Source organism: Pseudonaja textilis, chromosome Z (genome assembly GCF_049901715.1).
Source record: "Pseudonaja textilis isolate UNSWEBS1 chromosome Z, rPseTex1.2, whole genome shotgun sequence".
NCBI classification, from domain to species: domain Eukaryota; kingdom Metazoa; phylum Chordata; class Lepidosauria; order Squamata; family Elapidae; genus Pseudonaja; species Pseudonaja textilis.
Genome location: NC_142008.1, coordinates 84,801,671 through 84,821,808, shown reverse-complemented (window position 1 = coordinate 84,821,808; position 20,138 = coordinate 84,801,671). Strand labels below are relative to the sequence as shown.

General features: G+C 38.8%; 1 protein-coding gene across 6 annotated transcripts in view; it reads left to right on the top strand.

The window, feature by feature from the left end:
• TANC2 (tetratricopeptide repeat, ankyrin repeat and coiled-coil containing 2) overlaps positions 1 to 20,138 on the top strand; it is a 343,732-nt gene that overhangs the window by 263,605 nt on the left and 59,989 nt on the right. For all 6 annotated transcript variants that reach the window (XM_087917322.1, XM_087917326.1, XM_087917324.1 and 3 more), the window contains 4 exons: positions 4,066 to 4,174; positions 5,101 to 5,223; positions 7,507 to 7,743; positions 16,964 to 17,149. In XM_087917322.1, the coding sequence (XP_087773448.1) occupies positions 4,066 to 4,174; positions 5,101 to 5,223; positions 7,507 to 7,743; positions 16,964 to 17,149 (655 nt within the window). The remainder of the gene's footprint in view (positions 1 to 4,065; positions 4,175 to 5,100; positions 5,224 to 7,506; positions 7,744 to 16,963; positions 17,150 to 20,138) is intronic.

The following is a 20,138-nucleotide window of genomic DNA, read 5'->3' as shown; positions in this document are numbered from 1 at the left end:
TGCTAATATAGAACACCTGCTTCACGTTTCAAAATAATTTTCTTTTCATTCTTTTTTCTTAATTTATACACTAACTCTGCCTTTGCAGTTTACTCATGAGGAGCAGCTGTCTGGAGACTAAATGAGTCTACTTCAACCTCCCCCTTTATATGGAGAAAGATTTCAGGCATCTATCACTAGTCACCAGCCATACCCAAGCTATGATTCCAGTTCCTCACCTCAAACACAATTTGATTGCCGTAAATCATCACTGGAAGTCCACTTCCAGAACAAATATCATTGATGAAATTTAAAATGATAAAAAATATTAACACTAATTAATTCAGACTCCTTAAGATGAACTGTTAATATAATCGGGGTGGGATTCTATCGGTTCAGATCGGTTTGGTAGAACTGGTTGTTGTGATTCTCCATAGTTTAAAGAATTGGTAACTTGAGCCTCTGGCTGCCCCCACCCCTTCCACCCACTTCTCCACTCCTTGCCCAGTCACTCCTTATCACACGTGCCAAACATGGCATGCATCTGCGACATCGCTGCTTGCAGCCTGCTTTTGTGTGCCCACCAGGCCAGCCATTGCTGCCTGTTTTCCACCGCAGCCCTGCCTGAACTGATCTCCCTGGGTGAGTGAGGCTCTGCAAGCCCCGGTCACCTATCTGCCACCACAGGTTGTCTTTCCTCTCCCCCCACTTGCCTTTTGCCGCTGCCACCAGTCGCCTCCCCCCCACACTTGCCTTTTGCCCCAGTCGCATTGCCTTTTGCCACCACCGCCGGTTGCCTTTCCCCCACCACTTGCCTTCCACCAGGGAACACGTGGAGAGGTTCGTGTAGGCTCCGGCCAGTAGCTACTTCTCTCACCTGCTGGTCCAGCTGGGAGAGTAAGAGAATCTTTCCTGGCACAGCGAAAAGCTTGCAAGTCCCAGCTTGCTCTCCCAGAAAGAGCAGCAGGAAGGAGAAGCTCATGTTGACAAGGCACCCCTTGATTGAGTCCAGGACAGCTGATGGCAGCTGCAAGGAGCAGAGCCTGGAAGCCCCGATGCACCACGTGTGTGGATGCATGGGTGCAGGGGGGAGCTGGTCCCAGTAGCCCCAACACCGGCAGAATCGCCATTGCCTTCCTTGCCATCATCGCCATTGCCACCTTGCTGCTGCTATATCCTGCCCTCCCCCCAGGTATAGTGAGCATGAGCCCCAAGACGGGTGACTCACCGCCTCAACTGCTGCTCCCACCAACTTTTCTCTGTGCCAAGAGTGGAGGCAAGAGAGAGAGAGAGAGCAGCCCCCTTGGCACTGAGAACAGTCACGTGTCTCCCCATATTCCTCTCTCAGCGAGCAGCCTCTCACAGTACCTTTAAACTTAACATGCTTCACAAATGAGGAGGAAGAGACAAGGCTGCTCGCGGAGAAAGGAATATGGGGAGATGCACAATTTTTCTCCGCTGAGTTGCTCTCGCCAGTGATTCCAGACTGTTTTGCCCAGCTAAAACCAGATTATCAAGGAAGAGAGAATAACATGCAGTAGATGCTTAGCAACATTTAATAATACTGCAGATTGGCTAGTTACATTGAAATCAGGTGTAAGATAGTGATGGTAGGTAAATTATTGGGCAGTTTAAGTTTAGTTTGGCGTTTATTTCAGTAGGCTGATTTTAGAAAGCTAAACAGGATCAGACCTGGTAAGTACTTGGCTGGGAAGCCAACACAAAATAGGGTGTGGGGAGAAATGGGATTGGGAAGGAAAGAAGGAAGATAGGATAAGATAACTTTTATTGTCATTTTTTACTATAAGTACACTGGCACACATTAAAAGAGAAATATACTGTATATAGGTACCCATACACAAACATAACACACATATATACATGCTACACACACACATACACATATAATCATTGCCCATTTTGAATACATAGCGGAAAGGAAGAAAGAGTATTGGATACATATGCACAAATATGTGTGAAAAAAACTGCAAAGAAATAGGATTATAAAAAACAGTTTCCAATCTTAGCAGTTATAGATGAGAGAGAGAAAGAGAGATGAGTAACAGAGGGAGAAAGAGAAATGAGAAAGAGAGAGAAAGAAAGAGATGAGAGATAGAGATGAGGAAGAGAGGGAGAAAGAAAGAGACTCACACAGAGAGATACCTGTTTAGAAGAAAATAGGAAAAATGGATATTTCAGTGTTTAAGGTTGCAGACCCCCTGGGTTTAGGCAAACACCAAGTGAACCTTGTGGAGATTAAGCAAACACTGGTTATTAAACAAGTCCATTTTCCCCAATGGGCATTTTGAACCAGAAACCAGAAGGAATTGCTGGAAACTGGCAAAAAACATAGAAAACCTCAGTCACAAGACTGTGTGGGATGTTGTAACTGGTTTTGTGTGTGTGTGTGTGTGTGTGTGTGTGTGTGTGTGCACGTGTGCGCGTATGGCTGTCAAAACAGCAAAAACAGGTCAAGTAGTTCTGGAGAGGTCAGTCATAAATTAGAACACTTACTAAGCAACTGGCCATTAAGCGAGGGCCATTTATATTTGGTTTGCCAGTCACATGGCCACCTAGCCACACCCAACCAGTCACATGACCACCAAGGCACACCCACAAATTATGCCATGCCCACAGAACCGGTTGTTAAGAAATTGGAGCCCACCCCTGAATATAATCAAACATCATATGAGATCAACAAGTAGGATTAATTTGTTTATCAGAACAAACATATAAAGAAGACATTTTTAAAAGATCCAATCTAAAAAAATAGTTCCTGGACCCTAATATATAAACGTGTAGTATCTTTTTAAAGCATGATGTACCCTCAATTATCCATCAAGTTAAATTCTTGCAGATAATTTTGCATAATTGTTCAAATTTGATTACAAATACATTTTTGGGAGGAGTATATCCAATTGAAAGTTCATAACAAGATTTATGTCTCCATCAAGAATTAACTATCCAAAGAAATAGTAAATAATTTTGGAAATTATTTATAAATGGCTTCCAAATTATCTTTTGTGGAGCCATTAAAGTTTATGTTAGCAATATAAAAACGGTATCTTCAAACAGCAAATAAAGTATCATTCATTATCTTAAAATGCTTCAACCATAACACTGTACTTTTGGCATTTTTCTAATCACTATTATTTTAAAAAGTTTATTTTAACATTATGTCCAGAGTAATGTTTTTGTGAGATGGATGGAGATATTAATATTACATAAGTATAGAAACACAGATACATACATAACTATTCCAGTAGTTTGCTGTGTTATGGGGTTTATAAAATACTCATGGGATTGAAAGCAGTTTGGTTTCTGGAAGCTACCTGTTCCCTTCTCATCATTAATTTTTCAATATATGTCTGAAAAAAGCGAATAGGTTTGGGTGAAGTAATTAAGGAATCTGCTGTGAGTTCTAGACCTGCCTCAAGCATGTTGCCAGTTGACAAATCATTCTCAGTCCTAGGAAGAAAGCAATGCCAAACCATTTGCAAAAATACTGTGAAGAAAACTTGCAATGACTTATTCAGGCAGTTGCCAGGAGCTGACACTTTCTCAAAGGGACAGACATACACAGAGAGAAATACCACTGAAGCATAACCAATCAAAAGAAGTGTAAATCTATTCATTAGTAGCAAATTCTAAAATCTTTATTAATCTTTCGACAGGATTTAAATATGAAGTATATATGCACAAATCATTATTCTGCTATACAAGAATTCAAAGAAAATTACAAGCAGGGAGTACTAATTACAACCAAGATAGTGATGATCATGTTAAAAATCACATTGGAAAACTCATATTTGATAAATGTATTTTTCATGTTATAAAATTAACTCATAATTTTATTCAGTCTAAAGCAAGGAGATAATTTTCATGAAATTAACAGTTGAATAGCATTTGATATTCAGTTAAGTGAAATTCAATGTATTTATCAACTTTTCTAGGATCTGGCTTCTAAATGTCGTTACATGTGTTGAAGTTATACCTTTGGGTTCCTTTTCCCATTATGTTTGTGTTCTCTCTCCCTCTCTCTTCACCCCCCTCCTCCCCCCTCCCCCTTCCTCCCTCTCTCTTTAGGAGTGGTCATAATTTACTTGCCTTTTGGTTTTCCCGTCAAGAGGGAAAACTCAACAGACAGCAGACAATTGAGTTGGGCCATCATATTCTCAAAGCACACATCTTTAAGGTAGGCAGAAAAATGATAACATATTTTTGTTTGATACTGTGAACTGGTGTGTATTGCTATTATAAAAAAATGTAAAGAAAGTTTACCTTCTGAGTTGTATATTGCAGTTTCGTCAGTTAACAGGGATGGTCAATTTTCCATTCTTAGATAGGTCACTGCCAAAACAATATAACAAAAGGAAAAAACTTACGATGTTCCTGCATGCTTTTTTTTCTTGTTATCAGTCACAGCAAAGAATAATCTTTGATTGACACAATTTCATTCATTATTCAATCTTTCTCATCCAACATGTAGAAAATGGAACAGTAAATAGTAGATAGATATACAAAAGGACAATATGGATAATTATTGCTATCTCACCCCTCTCGTGAATCTGGGAGCAAGAGTCACAGAAGTCTAGAAAATAATCTGTATTTGACCTGGAGATCCTCTTGGAGATCCTCTTAAAATATGTTTTAATTGATAAATCTTTATTAAAGTATTTTTCCAAGGTTAAAATATAATTTGTAGATCAGAAATGATTTTTATGGGCTTTAGAGATCTTTAAAAAATGGAAGCATTAAAATGAAATTAGGAATTTCATTAAAATTAAATTTCATTAAAATTAAAATTAGGAATCTTAATTTCAGTGAGAGATGATCCAGTGTTAAACAATAACACCAGGCTGATTGTTTTCATAACTGACTCAGCATTAGAGTGGTAGGAAGAAAGATTACTAAGTAAAGTAAAAAGGATCATTGATACTTTTTTCTTTGAGCATAAAATTTTAAATATTCCATCTATTACAGTATTTTTGTATTGTCTTAAAGGAATTATTCACTTTTAATTTTGAATTACTGCTAATAGATATGAGATTAAATTGTTGATGAGATATAATTACAAATGAAAATAAATGCTTAGAGTTATATAATGTTTATCTTTTTCAGGGGCTTAGTAAAAAAGTTGGTGTTTCTTCCTCAATTCTTCAAGGGCTTTGGATTTCTTATAGCTCAGACGGTCTTTCCATGGCACTGGCCTCTCTACGCAATTTGTATACACCCAATATAAAGGTAACAGAAATAGAGATTGTCTTTTAAATTCCAGATTGCAGAGACCAAATCCTCTTCTGATGTTTGTCAAAACAGCAGCCTGGAGTTTAAATAGAAACTTAGATTCTGAAGTAATGGATAAACTGACTGGACTTCGAGAAATTAAAAATTGATCATCACAGTTTGTTACCCATGATCCATCTTTTGGAATTGCCTCTTTGCTTAATATTATGTTATGTTGGTGCCAAAGTAAAAGTGACATTAATCTCATTAATGTAATTAATATCTATATTTTCCTTACATAAATAGAAGCTCTGGTAATCCTGTTCAACTTAGTACTTTCTGTTTATACTCTTAGTATAGCAACAAATCACAAAATATATAATCTATATAGAAAGTATTAAATGAAATGACAAATGCAGCTGGCAACACAGAAGCATATATTACACACCCAGCAAGGGGCTGCAACTCACTAGCTGAGAGTCTGGGAGGAAAAGCAGACACTTCAGAACACAATTAATGTGGAAACTACCTGAATTTCAGGGTGATTCTCATTCCAGAAGGCCAGATGCTGTAACAGAGAAGTCATGCTTTCTGAATCTCAATAGATGACACTGTTTAATTGAAGGAACCCAGAGCATGCCAATCCAGTTGCTTTGAACCAGCTTGGCAGACTCCACAGGATATCAATAATCCCTCAAGTAATTAGACTTTATGTCATATAGGACTTTATACATCATAACCAGCACCTTGGGCTGCACCCAGCAGCAAACTGGCTACTGATGCAATTTGCAAAGCAAGAGCGTCATGTGTACACAGTGAGGCATTCCCATCACTGTCCATGCCACTATACTCTGGCCTAGTTGAAGCTACCAAGTAGTCTTCAAGGACAGCTTTGTAGAATACATTGCAGCAATAGAGAATTTTAATAATTCATGTATTAATTTTATATCTTGCCTTTCTACCAGCAAATGAAGCTCAGAATGTTAGGAGATTTAAAAAAATAATATTTCTTTACAATTCATCAAAAATTTTAGAAGACATACAAATAACAAGCAAAACAAATAAGTATGGACAAGTCAGTATATTATTTCCATCCTGATCCTAAATTTGTTCTTATCCAAGTCCAGTATGTTACTTTTTGTGGGATTTTAAAGAAATAATATATGAAAATTCTAAGAAAAACCTTCAGAGATTCTTTAAATTTTCACTCTTTTTCACAATCTCTACTGATCATACATAATAGATTTTACACTTGCACCTCTTTTATTGTTTATTTTTTACAAATCTATTACTAAGATGTTTTAGTGAGAAGGATAACCCTCATGAATGTATATATTCAAGAAGGCTAGAATACTATTTGTCCCTTTCTTTCTTTGCCAGCAGTAGTATCGACAAACATTTTCTACCTCTTTCTTTATAACGACCTAGCAGTTCTTGAAATTTATGCAATTCGCATATATGGGTTATACACCTGCACAAAATTTTATCCAAAATCTGACTAAATCAATCTAATGGGTATTATTTAGCCTTATATATTAATTTTAGTAAAATTTTAGGCTCAAATTGTATTGGCAACCAATGGAGATCATGCAGCAATGGGTGCCATCACTGCCTGCACCATTGCATTCTGGAGCAGCTATAACTGGTGCATGTGACTGTTACTTCATTCCTAATTAATTTCTTATACAAAGTTTAGAGTAGGAGCAGAAAGAATGAGAGAATAATTTTTGAACTTTTATTTGGCTTTTTGTAAATTTCCCACATAAGTTGAGAAGAATATAATCTTGGTCAGAATTGGGTGGAACCTATTGAGGACTTTCTACAATCCACATAATTTTTTGTTAGATTCCCATTATCCACGTATAACATGTATAATCTGGAATCTTGGACTAAGATGCTTGAACCCCTTCTGGGTTTTAATTATATCCAGATTCACTACCTTGTTTTTTTCATCTGCTTTTTAAAATCTTTTAGCTGGTTTGCTTTTGTATTATATTGTATTTTATTCTTTTGTTATATTGTGAGCCCCCAATGTCTTTTAGAATTGGATGGCACCTAAATCAAATGAATTAAATTAAATTTACAGATAACCAACTATTAGTAAGTAATCATTCATCGCATTCATCTCTATTTTTCTCATTCTAGTATTTCAAAGAACTGCTATCCCAATTCAAAATCAGTCTGGGGAGAGTGGGTACCAAAAACACTGAATATTCAGTTCAGAAAATCAAATTTTATCAGGTATTAGAAATCTGGAGAATATTGCTCTAATATATTACTACTTTGTTTCTTGTTGCATAGGTCAGTCGTTTGCTGATCTTGGGAGGTGCCAACATCAATTACAGGACTGAAGTGCTAAACAATGCCCCAATTTTGTGTGTCCAGTCTCACCTTGGTTACTCTGAGATGGTAGCCTTGCTGTTGGAGTTTGGAGCAAATGTTGATGCCTCTTCTGAAAGTGGCTTAACATCTCTTGGTTATGCTGCTGCTGCTGGATATTTAAGCATTGTGGCACTTTTATGCAAGAAGAGAGCCAAGGTAATGAAGGGATTGGAGTGAGTGACTGCTAAATTGGCATAGTTGAACTATCTAGAACACTTAAGTTGGATTGGGGTGCAATAAGGTGGAGTTGCTCTTTAATTTATTTGAATCACATAAATGACTATATCTTTCTGATTAAACAACTAATAGAAGAATAAATGGAATTAGGGATATGCATTTCATATATGGATCTGAAAAGGTGTTAGAGAACAGTTATGGGCATACATACTATATTAACACTTATTATTAACTATAATTATACTATATAATTAACAATTATTTAAAACAGCTGTATTTTTTCCTGGCCTCCTTTGATAATCTTGCAATCATAAAAATAATACATAGTTCAGGATGAGTAACAGGGTGTGACATGCTATTATAGAGCATGTGGCTGATTGAGTCTATGAGAATAACTGAGCATTATTTGTATGAAGTGGTATTATAAACTTTTTCCAGCTACTTTGCAAAAGCTGAGGATCCAAACTGAAATGCAATCTGTATGATACTCTGGTGAATTGCATATGTAAGAAACACCATAGTTGAGAACTAATATTTTCCAGGATGGGAATGTTGAATATGTCTATAATGTACTAGTACTCCACATTATGCATGAGAAATGCAAGCAAGGTGTCTGCTAAGATGAGGAAAACATGGGGAAGATGAGTGTCAGGTTTAAATTGTGGTATAAGAAAAGTCTGTACCCTAATTTTGTCAGAGGGCACTCAATTGATTTACTGTAAGTATCTGGTCTTTTGACAAATCAAAATTTTAATTAATCATATTGACCGAGGGCCTAGGTTGCTTTTATGGAGTTTGAGTCTGATAAACAGTATGATTTCCCTTTCTACACTTCTGTTTCTACAATTTGGGATTCAGAGCAATGGCTATTGTCCAGTTAAGATATTGTTTCAATATATACATAAGACAGCTACTGAATTCAACCAACTAATCCAGAACTTGAATAATGTAACTGCAGAACATGTCACTACTGCAGACTGCATAGTAGAAGAGATAACAGAAGCTATACTTGTAGTGGGTATCTGCTTCGTTGCAAGACAAATATGACAAATCCAACTAAATTTACTACCTTTCAAGTAAAGAAAATAAAGATTTCTATGAGATGGAGGACTTTCATGTCAATCAAGCCAAAAATACCAAGCAGGTAACGGCAAAATCAAGAATGGCTGGTGTCAGAGTAATGATCATTTCACTACCAAAATGAAAGGGTGGAAAATTCAGTTATGAAATGCCTATAAAATATGATATAAATATGTAAAAAATGTACTAATTAGTGCACTCAGCACTTGTCAAATAGCTAGTCCTTAATTTACAACCATAATTGGGATCAGCATTTTTGATACAAAGTATGATATCATGTGACCACATCACTTAGCAACAATAATTTCAGCAGTCCCAATTCCTGCCATTGATCAAGAATCACAGGTAAATGAGTACCAATCCCAAACCAAGCCATTCTGGGCTTGACCCAGGGGTGGGATTTTACCGGTTCGGACCGGTTCTATAGAACTGGTTGTTACAGTTCCCAGTAGTTCAGAGAATCGGTAAAATGGATCCCTGGCTGGCCCTGCCCCCCTCCGCCTGCTCCCCCGCTCCTGGAACTGTTTTTGTTATTGCTCATGCGCAACATCGTGCGCATGGGTGACATGTCTGCAGCCTGCTTCTGCCCACCCACCAGGGCAGCCATTGCTGCCTGCCTTTCGCTGTGACACGAGCCTCTTCGCTACTCTGCCTGTTCACAGGTAAGCCTGCAAATCATGCTAGCCCTTCCCCAATGTCCCAGGACCTCTCAGGGTCTCCTGCTGCCATCTCCGGGGGTTCCCCGGGCCTCTCCCAGCCTACCTACCTACCCCACTCATCCTCGGCTGGCTGGCTAAGCCACCACGTGGCACGCCAGTTCTTCTTACCACAAGGTAAGCTGCAGGCCTTGGTGCCCCCCCTGCCCTCCCAAAGTACCTCCATGTGCTTGAGCCAGCCCTGGCCACCACCATACGCGGAAATCTATTTCTTTTGGGAGGATCGGGGTGGGGCGGGGGTGCTCTAAGCACCTTGCTACCGTCACCACCACTGCACGCCAAAGGCCGCCTGTTTCCTATGGTAGGATCAGGGTGGGGTGGGGTGTGCTGCCGCTGCCACTGCACACTGAAAGCCGCCCATTTCCTTTGGGAGGATCGGAGTGGCTAGGGGTACTCAAAGCTCCCTGCCATCGTTGCTGCCGCCACATGCCGAAAGCCACCCGTTTCATTTGGGAGGATTGGAGTGGGCTGGTGGTGCTCAAAGCCCCCTGCCGCCACCGGCGGCAGCACTGGGTGAAGCCAGCAGCCCCGGGAGCGCCTCCGCCACCCAGGAGAAGGAAGCAGCAGCGGAGGGGCTCTGAAAGGGAGAGGCTGCTCACTTTCTTCTTCTCCTGCTGCTCGATTGCTTCCCATAGCTGAGAGAGAGAGACAGAGACAGAGAGAGGGAGAGATAGAGGGGAAGATAGGGAGAGGGGCAGACACACACACACACAGATATATGGTGGGGGGGGAGCCATAGAGAGATGCGGGGAGAGAGAGGTGGCAATGTGTCCTGGAAACATACCGGTGGTGGGAAATTTCCTTGGGCAGCTCCGGAGACAGTGAAAGAAAAGTACACCTGGGCGTCCCCCAGTCGGATCCAGCAGCACGAGTGAAAGAAAGAGAATGTTCCCTCTCCCTATCTCCCCCTCTCTCTGTGTGTGAGAGGGAGACGGGGTGGGGGGAGAGGGAAAGAGGGAGAGAGAGAGAGAGAAAGAAATAGAGGGGGGGAAAGAATCCCACCCCTGGGTGGCTGCCCCCAGAGTGAAGAGATGGAAGGAATAATGGGGTTATAGAGAGAGTCAGCATACAGGCATCCGATCCTGGTTGCATTAGGAACCTTTTGTTTACAATATCTGTAAATTTGGAATTTTCCCTTCTGTGCTACAAATTCATTTTTGTTAAGAGCATGGGATGTTTGAGTGTTACATTTCTGAAATGTTTTTTGTGTGCATTCATGGAAGTCGTTAACTTTGATTTGTCAGTCTTGGGTTGCCTGATTATTACCTTCAGGTGAATTCTTGAGGTTACATAGAGTCTAAGTAAATAATAAAGTTTCTCCATTCACAGTTCCTAATGTCTGGTTTTTGAAGAAAGGATCATTTCTAAAGATGTTATTATTCTTGTAAAGTTTGTTTTGTCTGTGTAAGTTCTCTGCATCAATGCCACATACAGAGACACAATGAAGAGAAATAATATCTGGCTATGAGTGTCAGGGGATTAAAAGTATTGAGTCTGATGCTCCTGTTTTGCCTGCGATCTTAGGTTGAAGGCTGTAAAGTCTCCAGTCTCTTTTACACCTACATAACTGCAACTGTTGTTCTTGGTTCTGACCTGATTCAATAGCTTGTGATCCAATGTAAGAAGGATGTTGAGGAACAAAGAGTGAAAGGGTGCAGAAGTATTCATCCATAATTGAAGGTTGGGCTCCTGGGGAGAAGGAGCATCTTTGGGACTGAAACTCATGTATTGTAGATACAACAAGAAGCATCATTTGGGTCTAGGAAGGGTCACCAATCTGAGACGTTAAAGGTTGCATGATTCTGTAGGGTGGTTTCTTCCTTCCTTCCTTCCTTCCTTCCTTCCTTCCTTCCTTCCTTCCTTCCTTCCTTCCTTCCTTCCTTCCTTCCTTCCTTCCTTCCTTCCTTCCTTCCCTCCTTCTTTCTATTGCCTTTCTTCTGGGTTGTTCTTATTCTGTGATACTGTAGAACTGGGGTTGCTCTGAGCATCTTCTTGTTTCTAAGCTGCCTCATTTGTTTCTGTTGATTGCATGTATTTATTTATTTATTTGAAGACCCTGCACAAAGATTAAAAAGCACAGTCCCTGCCTGCAGGCTTATTCTCTGAGAGGCAGAGTACAATAGAACAGGGCCAAACTGGAAGAATCCCACCCCTGTGTGTGTGTGTATGTGTGTGTTTAAGGTGGTCTTCCCAGCTTTAGAAGGAGAGAGGGAAGGGGGAAGGGACAGAAAGAGAGAGAGAAAGAGAGGGAAAGAGAGGGGAGAGAGGAAGAAAGTGAGAGAGAAAGAGAGAAGGAAAATACAAGAAAGAAAAGAAAGAGAAAAGGGAAAGAAAGAAAAAGGGAGAGAGAAAGGAAGTGAAAGGAAGAAAGGGGGATGAAAAGAAGGGGCCGAAAGAAAGAGGGAGAGAGGAGAATGAGATATATGGATGGATAGTTAAATACATGGAGGGAGGGAGAGAGGGAGAAAGAAAAGAGGAGAGGATGGAAGGACATAAATCCTGGCTTTGGAAGACTTTGAAGCAGCACAGCAATCTAGGGCTGGCTTGCAAGGGATCTTGGAGGTCATCCAGTCCAACCCCCTGCTCCAGCAGGAGAACCTTACAGAATCAAATAATAACAGGGTTAGAAGGGTGTGTGTGTGTGGCTGTCAAAACACCAAAAACAGGCCAAGTAGCTCTGTGAAGGCCAGTCGTAAATTAGAACACTTGCTAAGCAACTGGCCATTAAGCAAGGACCACTTACATTTGGTTTGCCATTCACATGGTCATCTGGCCACGTCTACCTCAGTCATATGACCACCTAGTCACGCCCAGTCAGCAAGCCATTCCCACCCCAGTCACACGACCAAGCCACACCCACAAATTAGGCCACGCCCACAGAACCGGTTGTTAAGAAATTTGAATCCCACCCCTGCCTTGATCCCTGCTTGCCTTGAGATAAGGGATTGTGTTCAACTCTTCTCACTCCCCTACTTTCTCCACATATCTGTCCTTTTTATCACCCACCATCCTGCCTTGCAAGGCAGCAAGCAACCCCTGATTGCATGACTGTTTTCCATGCTCTGGAAAGTTGCAGTCACTCCAGTTCATATCCAGTCCCAGACAGTCACCTTTGCCATCTTGCAAGACCTCTGTCGCCCTGGACCTTCATTGGCTTCTTGTTCCTAATGCTAATGAGGTGTGCCTAGCCCGGCTGCTGGGCCAGGATTGAGTTGGCTTTGTAGTATGAAAAGAGGAGCCTTAAAACCACAGCATATAAAAAAGCTGTTTGTGCTACATCTTGGGCCAGGCCGGGCTGGGTTTTCACGGGGGGGGGGGGGTAATGTCAAAAGCAACCCCAGCTACAGTGCAAAGTCCAACCTCAGCCAATCCAGCCCAAGAATACAGCAAAAAGGAGAATTTTTAATTATTTAATTTGGGTTATGGCAACCTCTTTCTGTCTTGTTTGCCTTGGTAGATACATTTTCAATAGACTTTATAATTGATCATATTTTAGAACTTAACCACTTAATTTTTTTAAATATAAATTTTATTTGGGTTTTCAAAAAATACAAATAAAACATCTTTTTTTGAAAATAGCATGATCCCGGGTTATCATTTCTCCATACAGAAACAAACTCAATTTCATATTCATCTTTGTGTTCTATTCCATGTCTTATTACTATTTTAACATTTTCTCCATAATTTTTTCCCTCCCTTGGTTTTCTCAACTTTATTTTTAATTATCTCATTCCTTTCTAAATTCAATTATATATATCTTTTTCTAAGTTTCAATGTCTTTCTAATCATTCTATTTATACTTTTGTTTGTCCTGCTTCAATTTTATATTATCTTTTCTCATTAAACAAATTTTCCCCTGCAGTTACTAATTGGAGTATGACACCTTTATATCTTTTAATTTTGTCCATTCAACTCTTAAACTTTAATTTATGCCTTTAGAATTATAACATTCAATATAGTACATAACTTCCAGTCGAATTCTGCTCGGTAGATTCTTAAAATACACACTATGTTCTCTCTCTCTCTCTCTCTCTCTCTCTCTCTCTCTCTCTCTCTCTCTCTATATATATATATATATATATATATATATATATATATATATATATATATATATATCACAATAGTAAATAAAACACTCATTCCATTCCAATTCAATTCTATCATTAACATTAGTTACAGTCTTAATGTCTTTAACATTTCTTTTCAATTGAACAACATACTTCCTTAGGAACACTTACAAAGTTTCCATAATTCTTTTTTTTCCATATTTCTCTTCACTTATATTTTTATAAATCATTAATAATAATTAAAATGTTCCCATCCTTTCCTAATTTCATTCTCTCATTCTCTTTATTTCATTTATTTATTAACAAACATTCCATTGTATTACAATAAGTATTTTATCCATCATTTTAATCATACATTGTTTCATATTTTCTAAAATTATTTCTATTTATAATATACTACCTTATGTACCTTTGCAGAATCCCTTTTTCAATTACATTTTCACCCATTATCTCTAAATAGGCTTATACTTTCAATCCTTATACATTTTCCCTGTTTCTCTATATCTTGTTTCTGTCTTTTATAACTTCTTTTCCTCCTTCTTCCCCCTCTTCTTCTCCCTCCCCTTTTTGCCCCCTTGTCTCTCCACTTCTAATTCTTTCTTCTGTAATCCTCTCTTCTGTTGCTTCCTAATATTCTAATTATTTTTCAAACTATTCTTTTTTTAGTTGTTTTTTCAAATCTTAAACTTTTCACTCTCTTTCCCCCCTTTCCTTTTTTTTCCCCACATAAAATTACTTGATCATTAAAGATGGCTTCTTCTTTGTCCCGACCTTCTTTTTCTACAAGCGTTTCTTGTTATTTCTCATAGTTCCAGATCTCCATTTCTAAAAATTGAAATAGAAAGCCAAAAGAACCTCTTCCCTCTTGTGCATCTTCTTTCTGTTTTTTAAGTTCCATTTTCAGTTCTTCCAAAAGTGATGCCATTTTAAACACTTTTAAACAACCACCCAATTGATTTTAGTCATTGAAGTCCAATAGCCACAAATCCAAAAACCACCAAGCAATCCAAATAACCCAAAGCTGTTTCTTCTTGCTTCTTTTTTCCACTTTCTCTTCCTGGGGTTCTATTATTTTGTTACAAAGTTTCAGTTAGAATATATCTTTTAGGAATCTTGTTAAAGTTTCATTGTAAGTTCCTTTTAGTTCCAGACAGTCTCCTCCATTTTTCCAGATCCCGCCCTTTTATTCCTTCCTTTTTTCTCCTTCTTTTAAAGATTTTTGAGTATCCAAAAGTCTTTATTATTCCTTTGACATTTTATTTTCAGCTTAAATGCCTATTAATGTCAAAGTGGATTTTTTGTCAATTTCTTACTTAAATCTCTTAGCTGTCAGTATAAGGAAGGGAAGAAAAAAAAAAAAGCCAAATCCTTTCCCTTCCCTCTCTCCTTCGCTGCTTCAAAATCTTATTTGGGAACAATGTTATTTTTTATAGTTCAAATTCCAGAGTACCTTACATTGTTGCTCTTTCAGTTCAACCCGGTCAACCAAAACTTTCTCTTCTTATCTTCTTCTTTTCTGGTAGAGTTCTTCTTTGAGGTGGCCATTTCTGACCACCGCTGCAACCGCCTTGGGGAAAGGGAGTAATGGCCAGCTGAGGAGGAGAGATGCAGCTCTCCTCGACCCTGCTGGCGGTCTCCCCCCTCTTCACCACCTCTACAAGATGGCTTAGCCCCAAATCCAGCCGGCTCGGGGCGCTCTGGCAGCGAGCATGGATCGAAACGGCGCACGATTGCGGATTTCGGTCTGTCACCGAAGAAGCTCAAATCGGAGCTTCAATAGACTTTATAATTGATCATATTTTAGAGCTTAACCACTTAATTTTTGATGGGGTCACAAATCATGGCACATATTTAGTGAATCTTATTTCAACAGCTGGGATGTTGTATTCATTTTGTTGTTGGTCAATACTCCATAGAATAATAAGACAGCAAATACAACCTTGGAACAATGTGTTTGTTTATTTAATCATTATGAGAGAATTTATTTTTAATTCAGATCTCCCATCAAGTGTCATCTTTGAATTCACTTATGGCTACCATCATTGGGTTTGGGTTTTTTTCCTGAGTATCTTCTGCCTTTGAATGTACCAGAAGCTTCATTCTTCCTTAGGAGTTTTAGGCAGGTCACTCCTTCAAAAACTGCAATATAATGCATTAAATATTCCTATCACTACTTTCCTAACTGTGCATATCTAGACGGGCTCCCTCCAGCAATATAATTAAATAATGGATTGGGGTTTTCTATCAACCATCTTTCCTCTAAGAATTTTCAGAGAAGCTGAGGCTATGCTTATTGGTTAATTCTTCATAGTGACACAGTGAAATAGCCTTTACTTGTAGCTTTCTTGCACACTAAAGATGCTCAGTTGTCATTGTTCTATGATGATTCAAGTATATCCATTACCAAGCATACATCAGCTCTACTGCCTCTTCCAATCTTAATAAATGGGGAGGAGTGTATTTTAGAGTCTTGATTTAGGCAAGGCAAATTTGAATATTGATTTATTGGAAAGAACAGTGTGTGCATACTTGGGAGGCCATGACTGCCATGCATATACCCTGCTCCCTATGCATACAAAGAAGCCGTAAGTATCTGTGTCCCCAGCTATTAACGAAGGAGGGGACCTTGATGAAGCAGAAGAGGCTAGATATGGGTGATCCAGGAGAGAGTAGCATAGTGACTCTCCAGTTCTCAGATTTGCAGACTAGAGAAGACTTTATTGCTGGAAGGGAAGATTTGAAGTAATGGCTCAACTGGCTCTGTTTGAAGTGGGGTCTTAACAGTGATGAATACGAAGTGGGAAGAAAAACAATATCAATTTTTACAACTTGGTCTTCAGAAGAACTTTCTGTGATGGGAGACAGAATTCACAAGGGGATACATAAGTGTGAGTCAAGAAGGGCATGCAAAGATGGGGGGCGGGTTAATGGTGAACCAAGGAGGGTGCAAGAGTTTGGTGCAAGTTGGGGACAGGATGGGAGAGAGGGTGAGGTGCACTTATAAGTGTGAACCTGTTGCCAAGCACATAGATCACAATCACATGATCATAGTGATGTTGGGACAGCCAAAATTCCAGGGACAGGGCATAGCCACCATTTGCCATTGTAACTTTGAACATTTGCTAAACAAATGATGAGGTCAAGGACTACTTGTATTATAGAACATCTATTTTCAAAGAGCATCAATTCATTCATTCATTCATTCTGGCTAATTCTGCATATATCTGGCCAGAGAAACATAGTAGAAATATTTCTATGTGTATATTACATTAAGTAATGAGAGCTACTGAAACAGTTTACTTTAATTTTGATTGTGGCTTTCCTTTTGTTGCAAAGGTGGATCACTTGGACAAGAATGGTCAGTGTGCATTGGTACATGCAGCTCTTAGAGGCCATCTGGAGGTTGTCAAATTTTTGATTCAGTGTGACTGGACAATGGCTGGACAGCTACAAGGAGTGTTCAAAAAAAGCCAGGCCATCCAACAAGCACTCATTGCTGCTGCTAGCATGGGATATACTGAGGTAAACTGATCCATAGTCTTGCTGAATGGCCAAATAGTCTTCAAGTTTGATATATTTATTCAAGATCCTGGTTAATAACTCTTCAAACTTCAAGAGTTTGAAAGAAGTGAAAAAATTGCCACTATTGAGGGAGACTGGATTGAAATATGATGAACATAGTTTTAAAACTGAATGAATAAACATTGATAACTATGCTGATAACATTACTTTAAAAATGCTAAAATGCAATTGATCTGCCTCTGTTTTAAATTTTATATTCTGCTTTTATGTTTTCAACATTTTATTTGTAATGTCCCAGAGTCCCAGAGGAAGATTGACATTTTTTGAACGTTATTGATTGATTAATTAATTAGTTTAAAATTTCTAGTTATGAAAATGAAGAAAAGGAAAAAAATGGGAATAAGATTATAAAGGGAATAATAAATGGGAATAATAATATAAAGAAGAACAAACTAATGACAACATATCCCAGCTTTAAAATTGACAATGAAGATAATTGATGTGGTGGGCATTATCTGTCTTTTAGGATTGTCTATCAACAGTAAAAGAAACAACAATCAAGAAGTACACATAAGACTAGCATTTGATAGGGCAGTAATTAGGGCCTTGAAAAGATATTCAGATACAAGGTTGTGTCCATACTTACAAACATCAAAATAATGCAAGCAATGGGTTTTGTTGTGACACTCTATGGAAGCAAACACTGGATTTTGAAAAAGCAGAATAGGATAGAATTAATGTTGTTTTGCATTTTGGTGTTAGAGAAGACTTCTGAGACTACCATGAATAGCTGAGTAAAAAAAAACCCAAATTAATCATATAACAAATCAACCCAGAGTTTTCACTTAAGGCACAAATGACCAAGTTCATTGACAAGAGGTTACCACCGACCAGTAGCAAAATTGGTCAAATCAAATCAATTACAGTGACAGTGGATGTAACATTGGAAAATCTGAAGAATCAGGCTGGGATAGATCATCCTGGAGGTCTGTTTGTGTAATTGCTAAGAATTAACATCGACTTTAAATTTAGCAATCAGATAGTGACCACTTTGCCAGAGGAGGCATTAAGAAAAAGTGTTGTGGTCAAAATGATCATATCTTAAGATCATAGTACTGGACTATATAAGGCACTTATGTCCAACCCACAGTCCACGGGCCAGATATGGCTCTGGATCATAGTAATGTGTCCCACAAAACAATACAAAATATAAAAAATAAAGACACTTGTACATTGTGTATTTTATATTTGGCCCATCTTCACTCAGTACAGCACAGGCAAGCCAAAAGTTGGGCAACTATCAATGTGGTGTTCAGCCGGTTTGCACTGGTTCGGGCAAACTGGTAGCAAGGATTTGGCGTGGGTCACCAAACAGGTAGTAACTTCTGGCTGATCACCCCCCCGATCTGCTCGCTCGGTCACCGCTCGCTCGCTTGCCCTGCTCACTCAATGCTCCCTCACCCTACCCACCTGGCGCTAGCCCACCCAATCACTCCTTAAGATATTTCTTTTTTTCCCACTCCTGACAATCAGCTGTTCCTACAATCAGGTATGCCAGGATTCCCCTCGCTTACTTACTGCTTTGCCCAGGAGGCCCAGGAAGGCAAAAAGAAAAACCCTCTGTGCCCCCTCCATTTTTTGCCTTCCTGGGCCCCAGGGAGGCCCCAAAATGAAGCATGAGGGGCTGCTACATGCTCCCCCTGAGGCTCAGTTTTCTGCCTTCCTCAGCCCTAGGGAAGCCTGGAAGCAAAAAAGCCTCCCCAGGAGGTTTCCCTGAGGCCCAGAAAGCCCCAAAACAAAGTGTGTGTGGGGGGGGGGGTGCTCAGTTTTCTGCCGTCCTGAGCCCTAGGGAAGCATTCTGGGAGCAAAAATACTCCCAGGAGGCTTCCCTGAGGCCCAGAAGGCCCAAAAATGGTGTGTGTGTGTGTGTGCTGCAAAAAGCAAAAAAAGCCACACCCACCTAGTCACATGGCCACACCTCCTTAGCCATGCCCACAAAACCGGTAGTAAAAAAAATTGAATCCCACCACTGGCAACAGTGATATATAGAGCTTTAAAAGTCAGTACTTTAAATATATCAACACATACACATGCTTTCTCTCTTTTAAAATTAATTTTTATTAAATATTTGACATAAATAAAAGATGAGTACAAAAATATACAAAGAAAAGAAAGAAAAGTGGATGGGAAAATTGAAGAAAAGAACACAATTAAAGAAAGGAAGAAATAAAAATGATTTCTACTCCTCTTTACAAAAGTTACAAATTAATTAATTATCCTGCTTTTCTCCTTGATATTACAATAATTCCTCCATACCTTATTTAGTCTCTTTTTTCAATCATTAAATCTAGAAATCAACATTTCATTTTCTTCCATTTTCAATAAAAACTTTATAAAAGGCTGTAGTCTTTTATAACAGTACATATTGTCTTGTTCTGACCAAACAGGTCAGTTTGCCATGTGTGGTAAAATGTCCTTTCATGTTTATTACAATTCCAACATTGATTAGAAGTATCTTTATGCATATTAAATAATTTCTCTGGTGTCATACATCACCAATATATCATTTTGTATAAGTTCTCTTTTAATACAACATTAATTTCAATAACTTTAGGCACATGCTTTTCCAATAATCTATTTGTATGTTGTAGCTAAAATTCTTGCCTATTTTATCATGTAATCTTTGACTTGTTCCTCTTCAATTTCAACAAAAATGTACACATTTTTGCAGTCAAATGTTCATCATTTGTACACAGGTCAATTTTTAGGTTCCATCTTGTATTGTTCAATCCCAAAACTAAATCCCTCTGCAATTGTTCTCTTGATTTCCACTTGAATTCTTTTCTTCCTATATTAATAAGTTGTAATATATTGACCATTTTTCTTGCCAGCTGTTTATTATAAAATGCTTTCAGTGATGAGAACATAAAGGTATCTGTGGATGTAACCTGGGTTTATATTTATTCCATAATCTTAATGTGCAAGGATA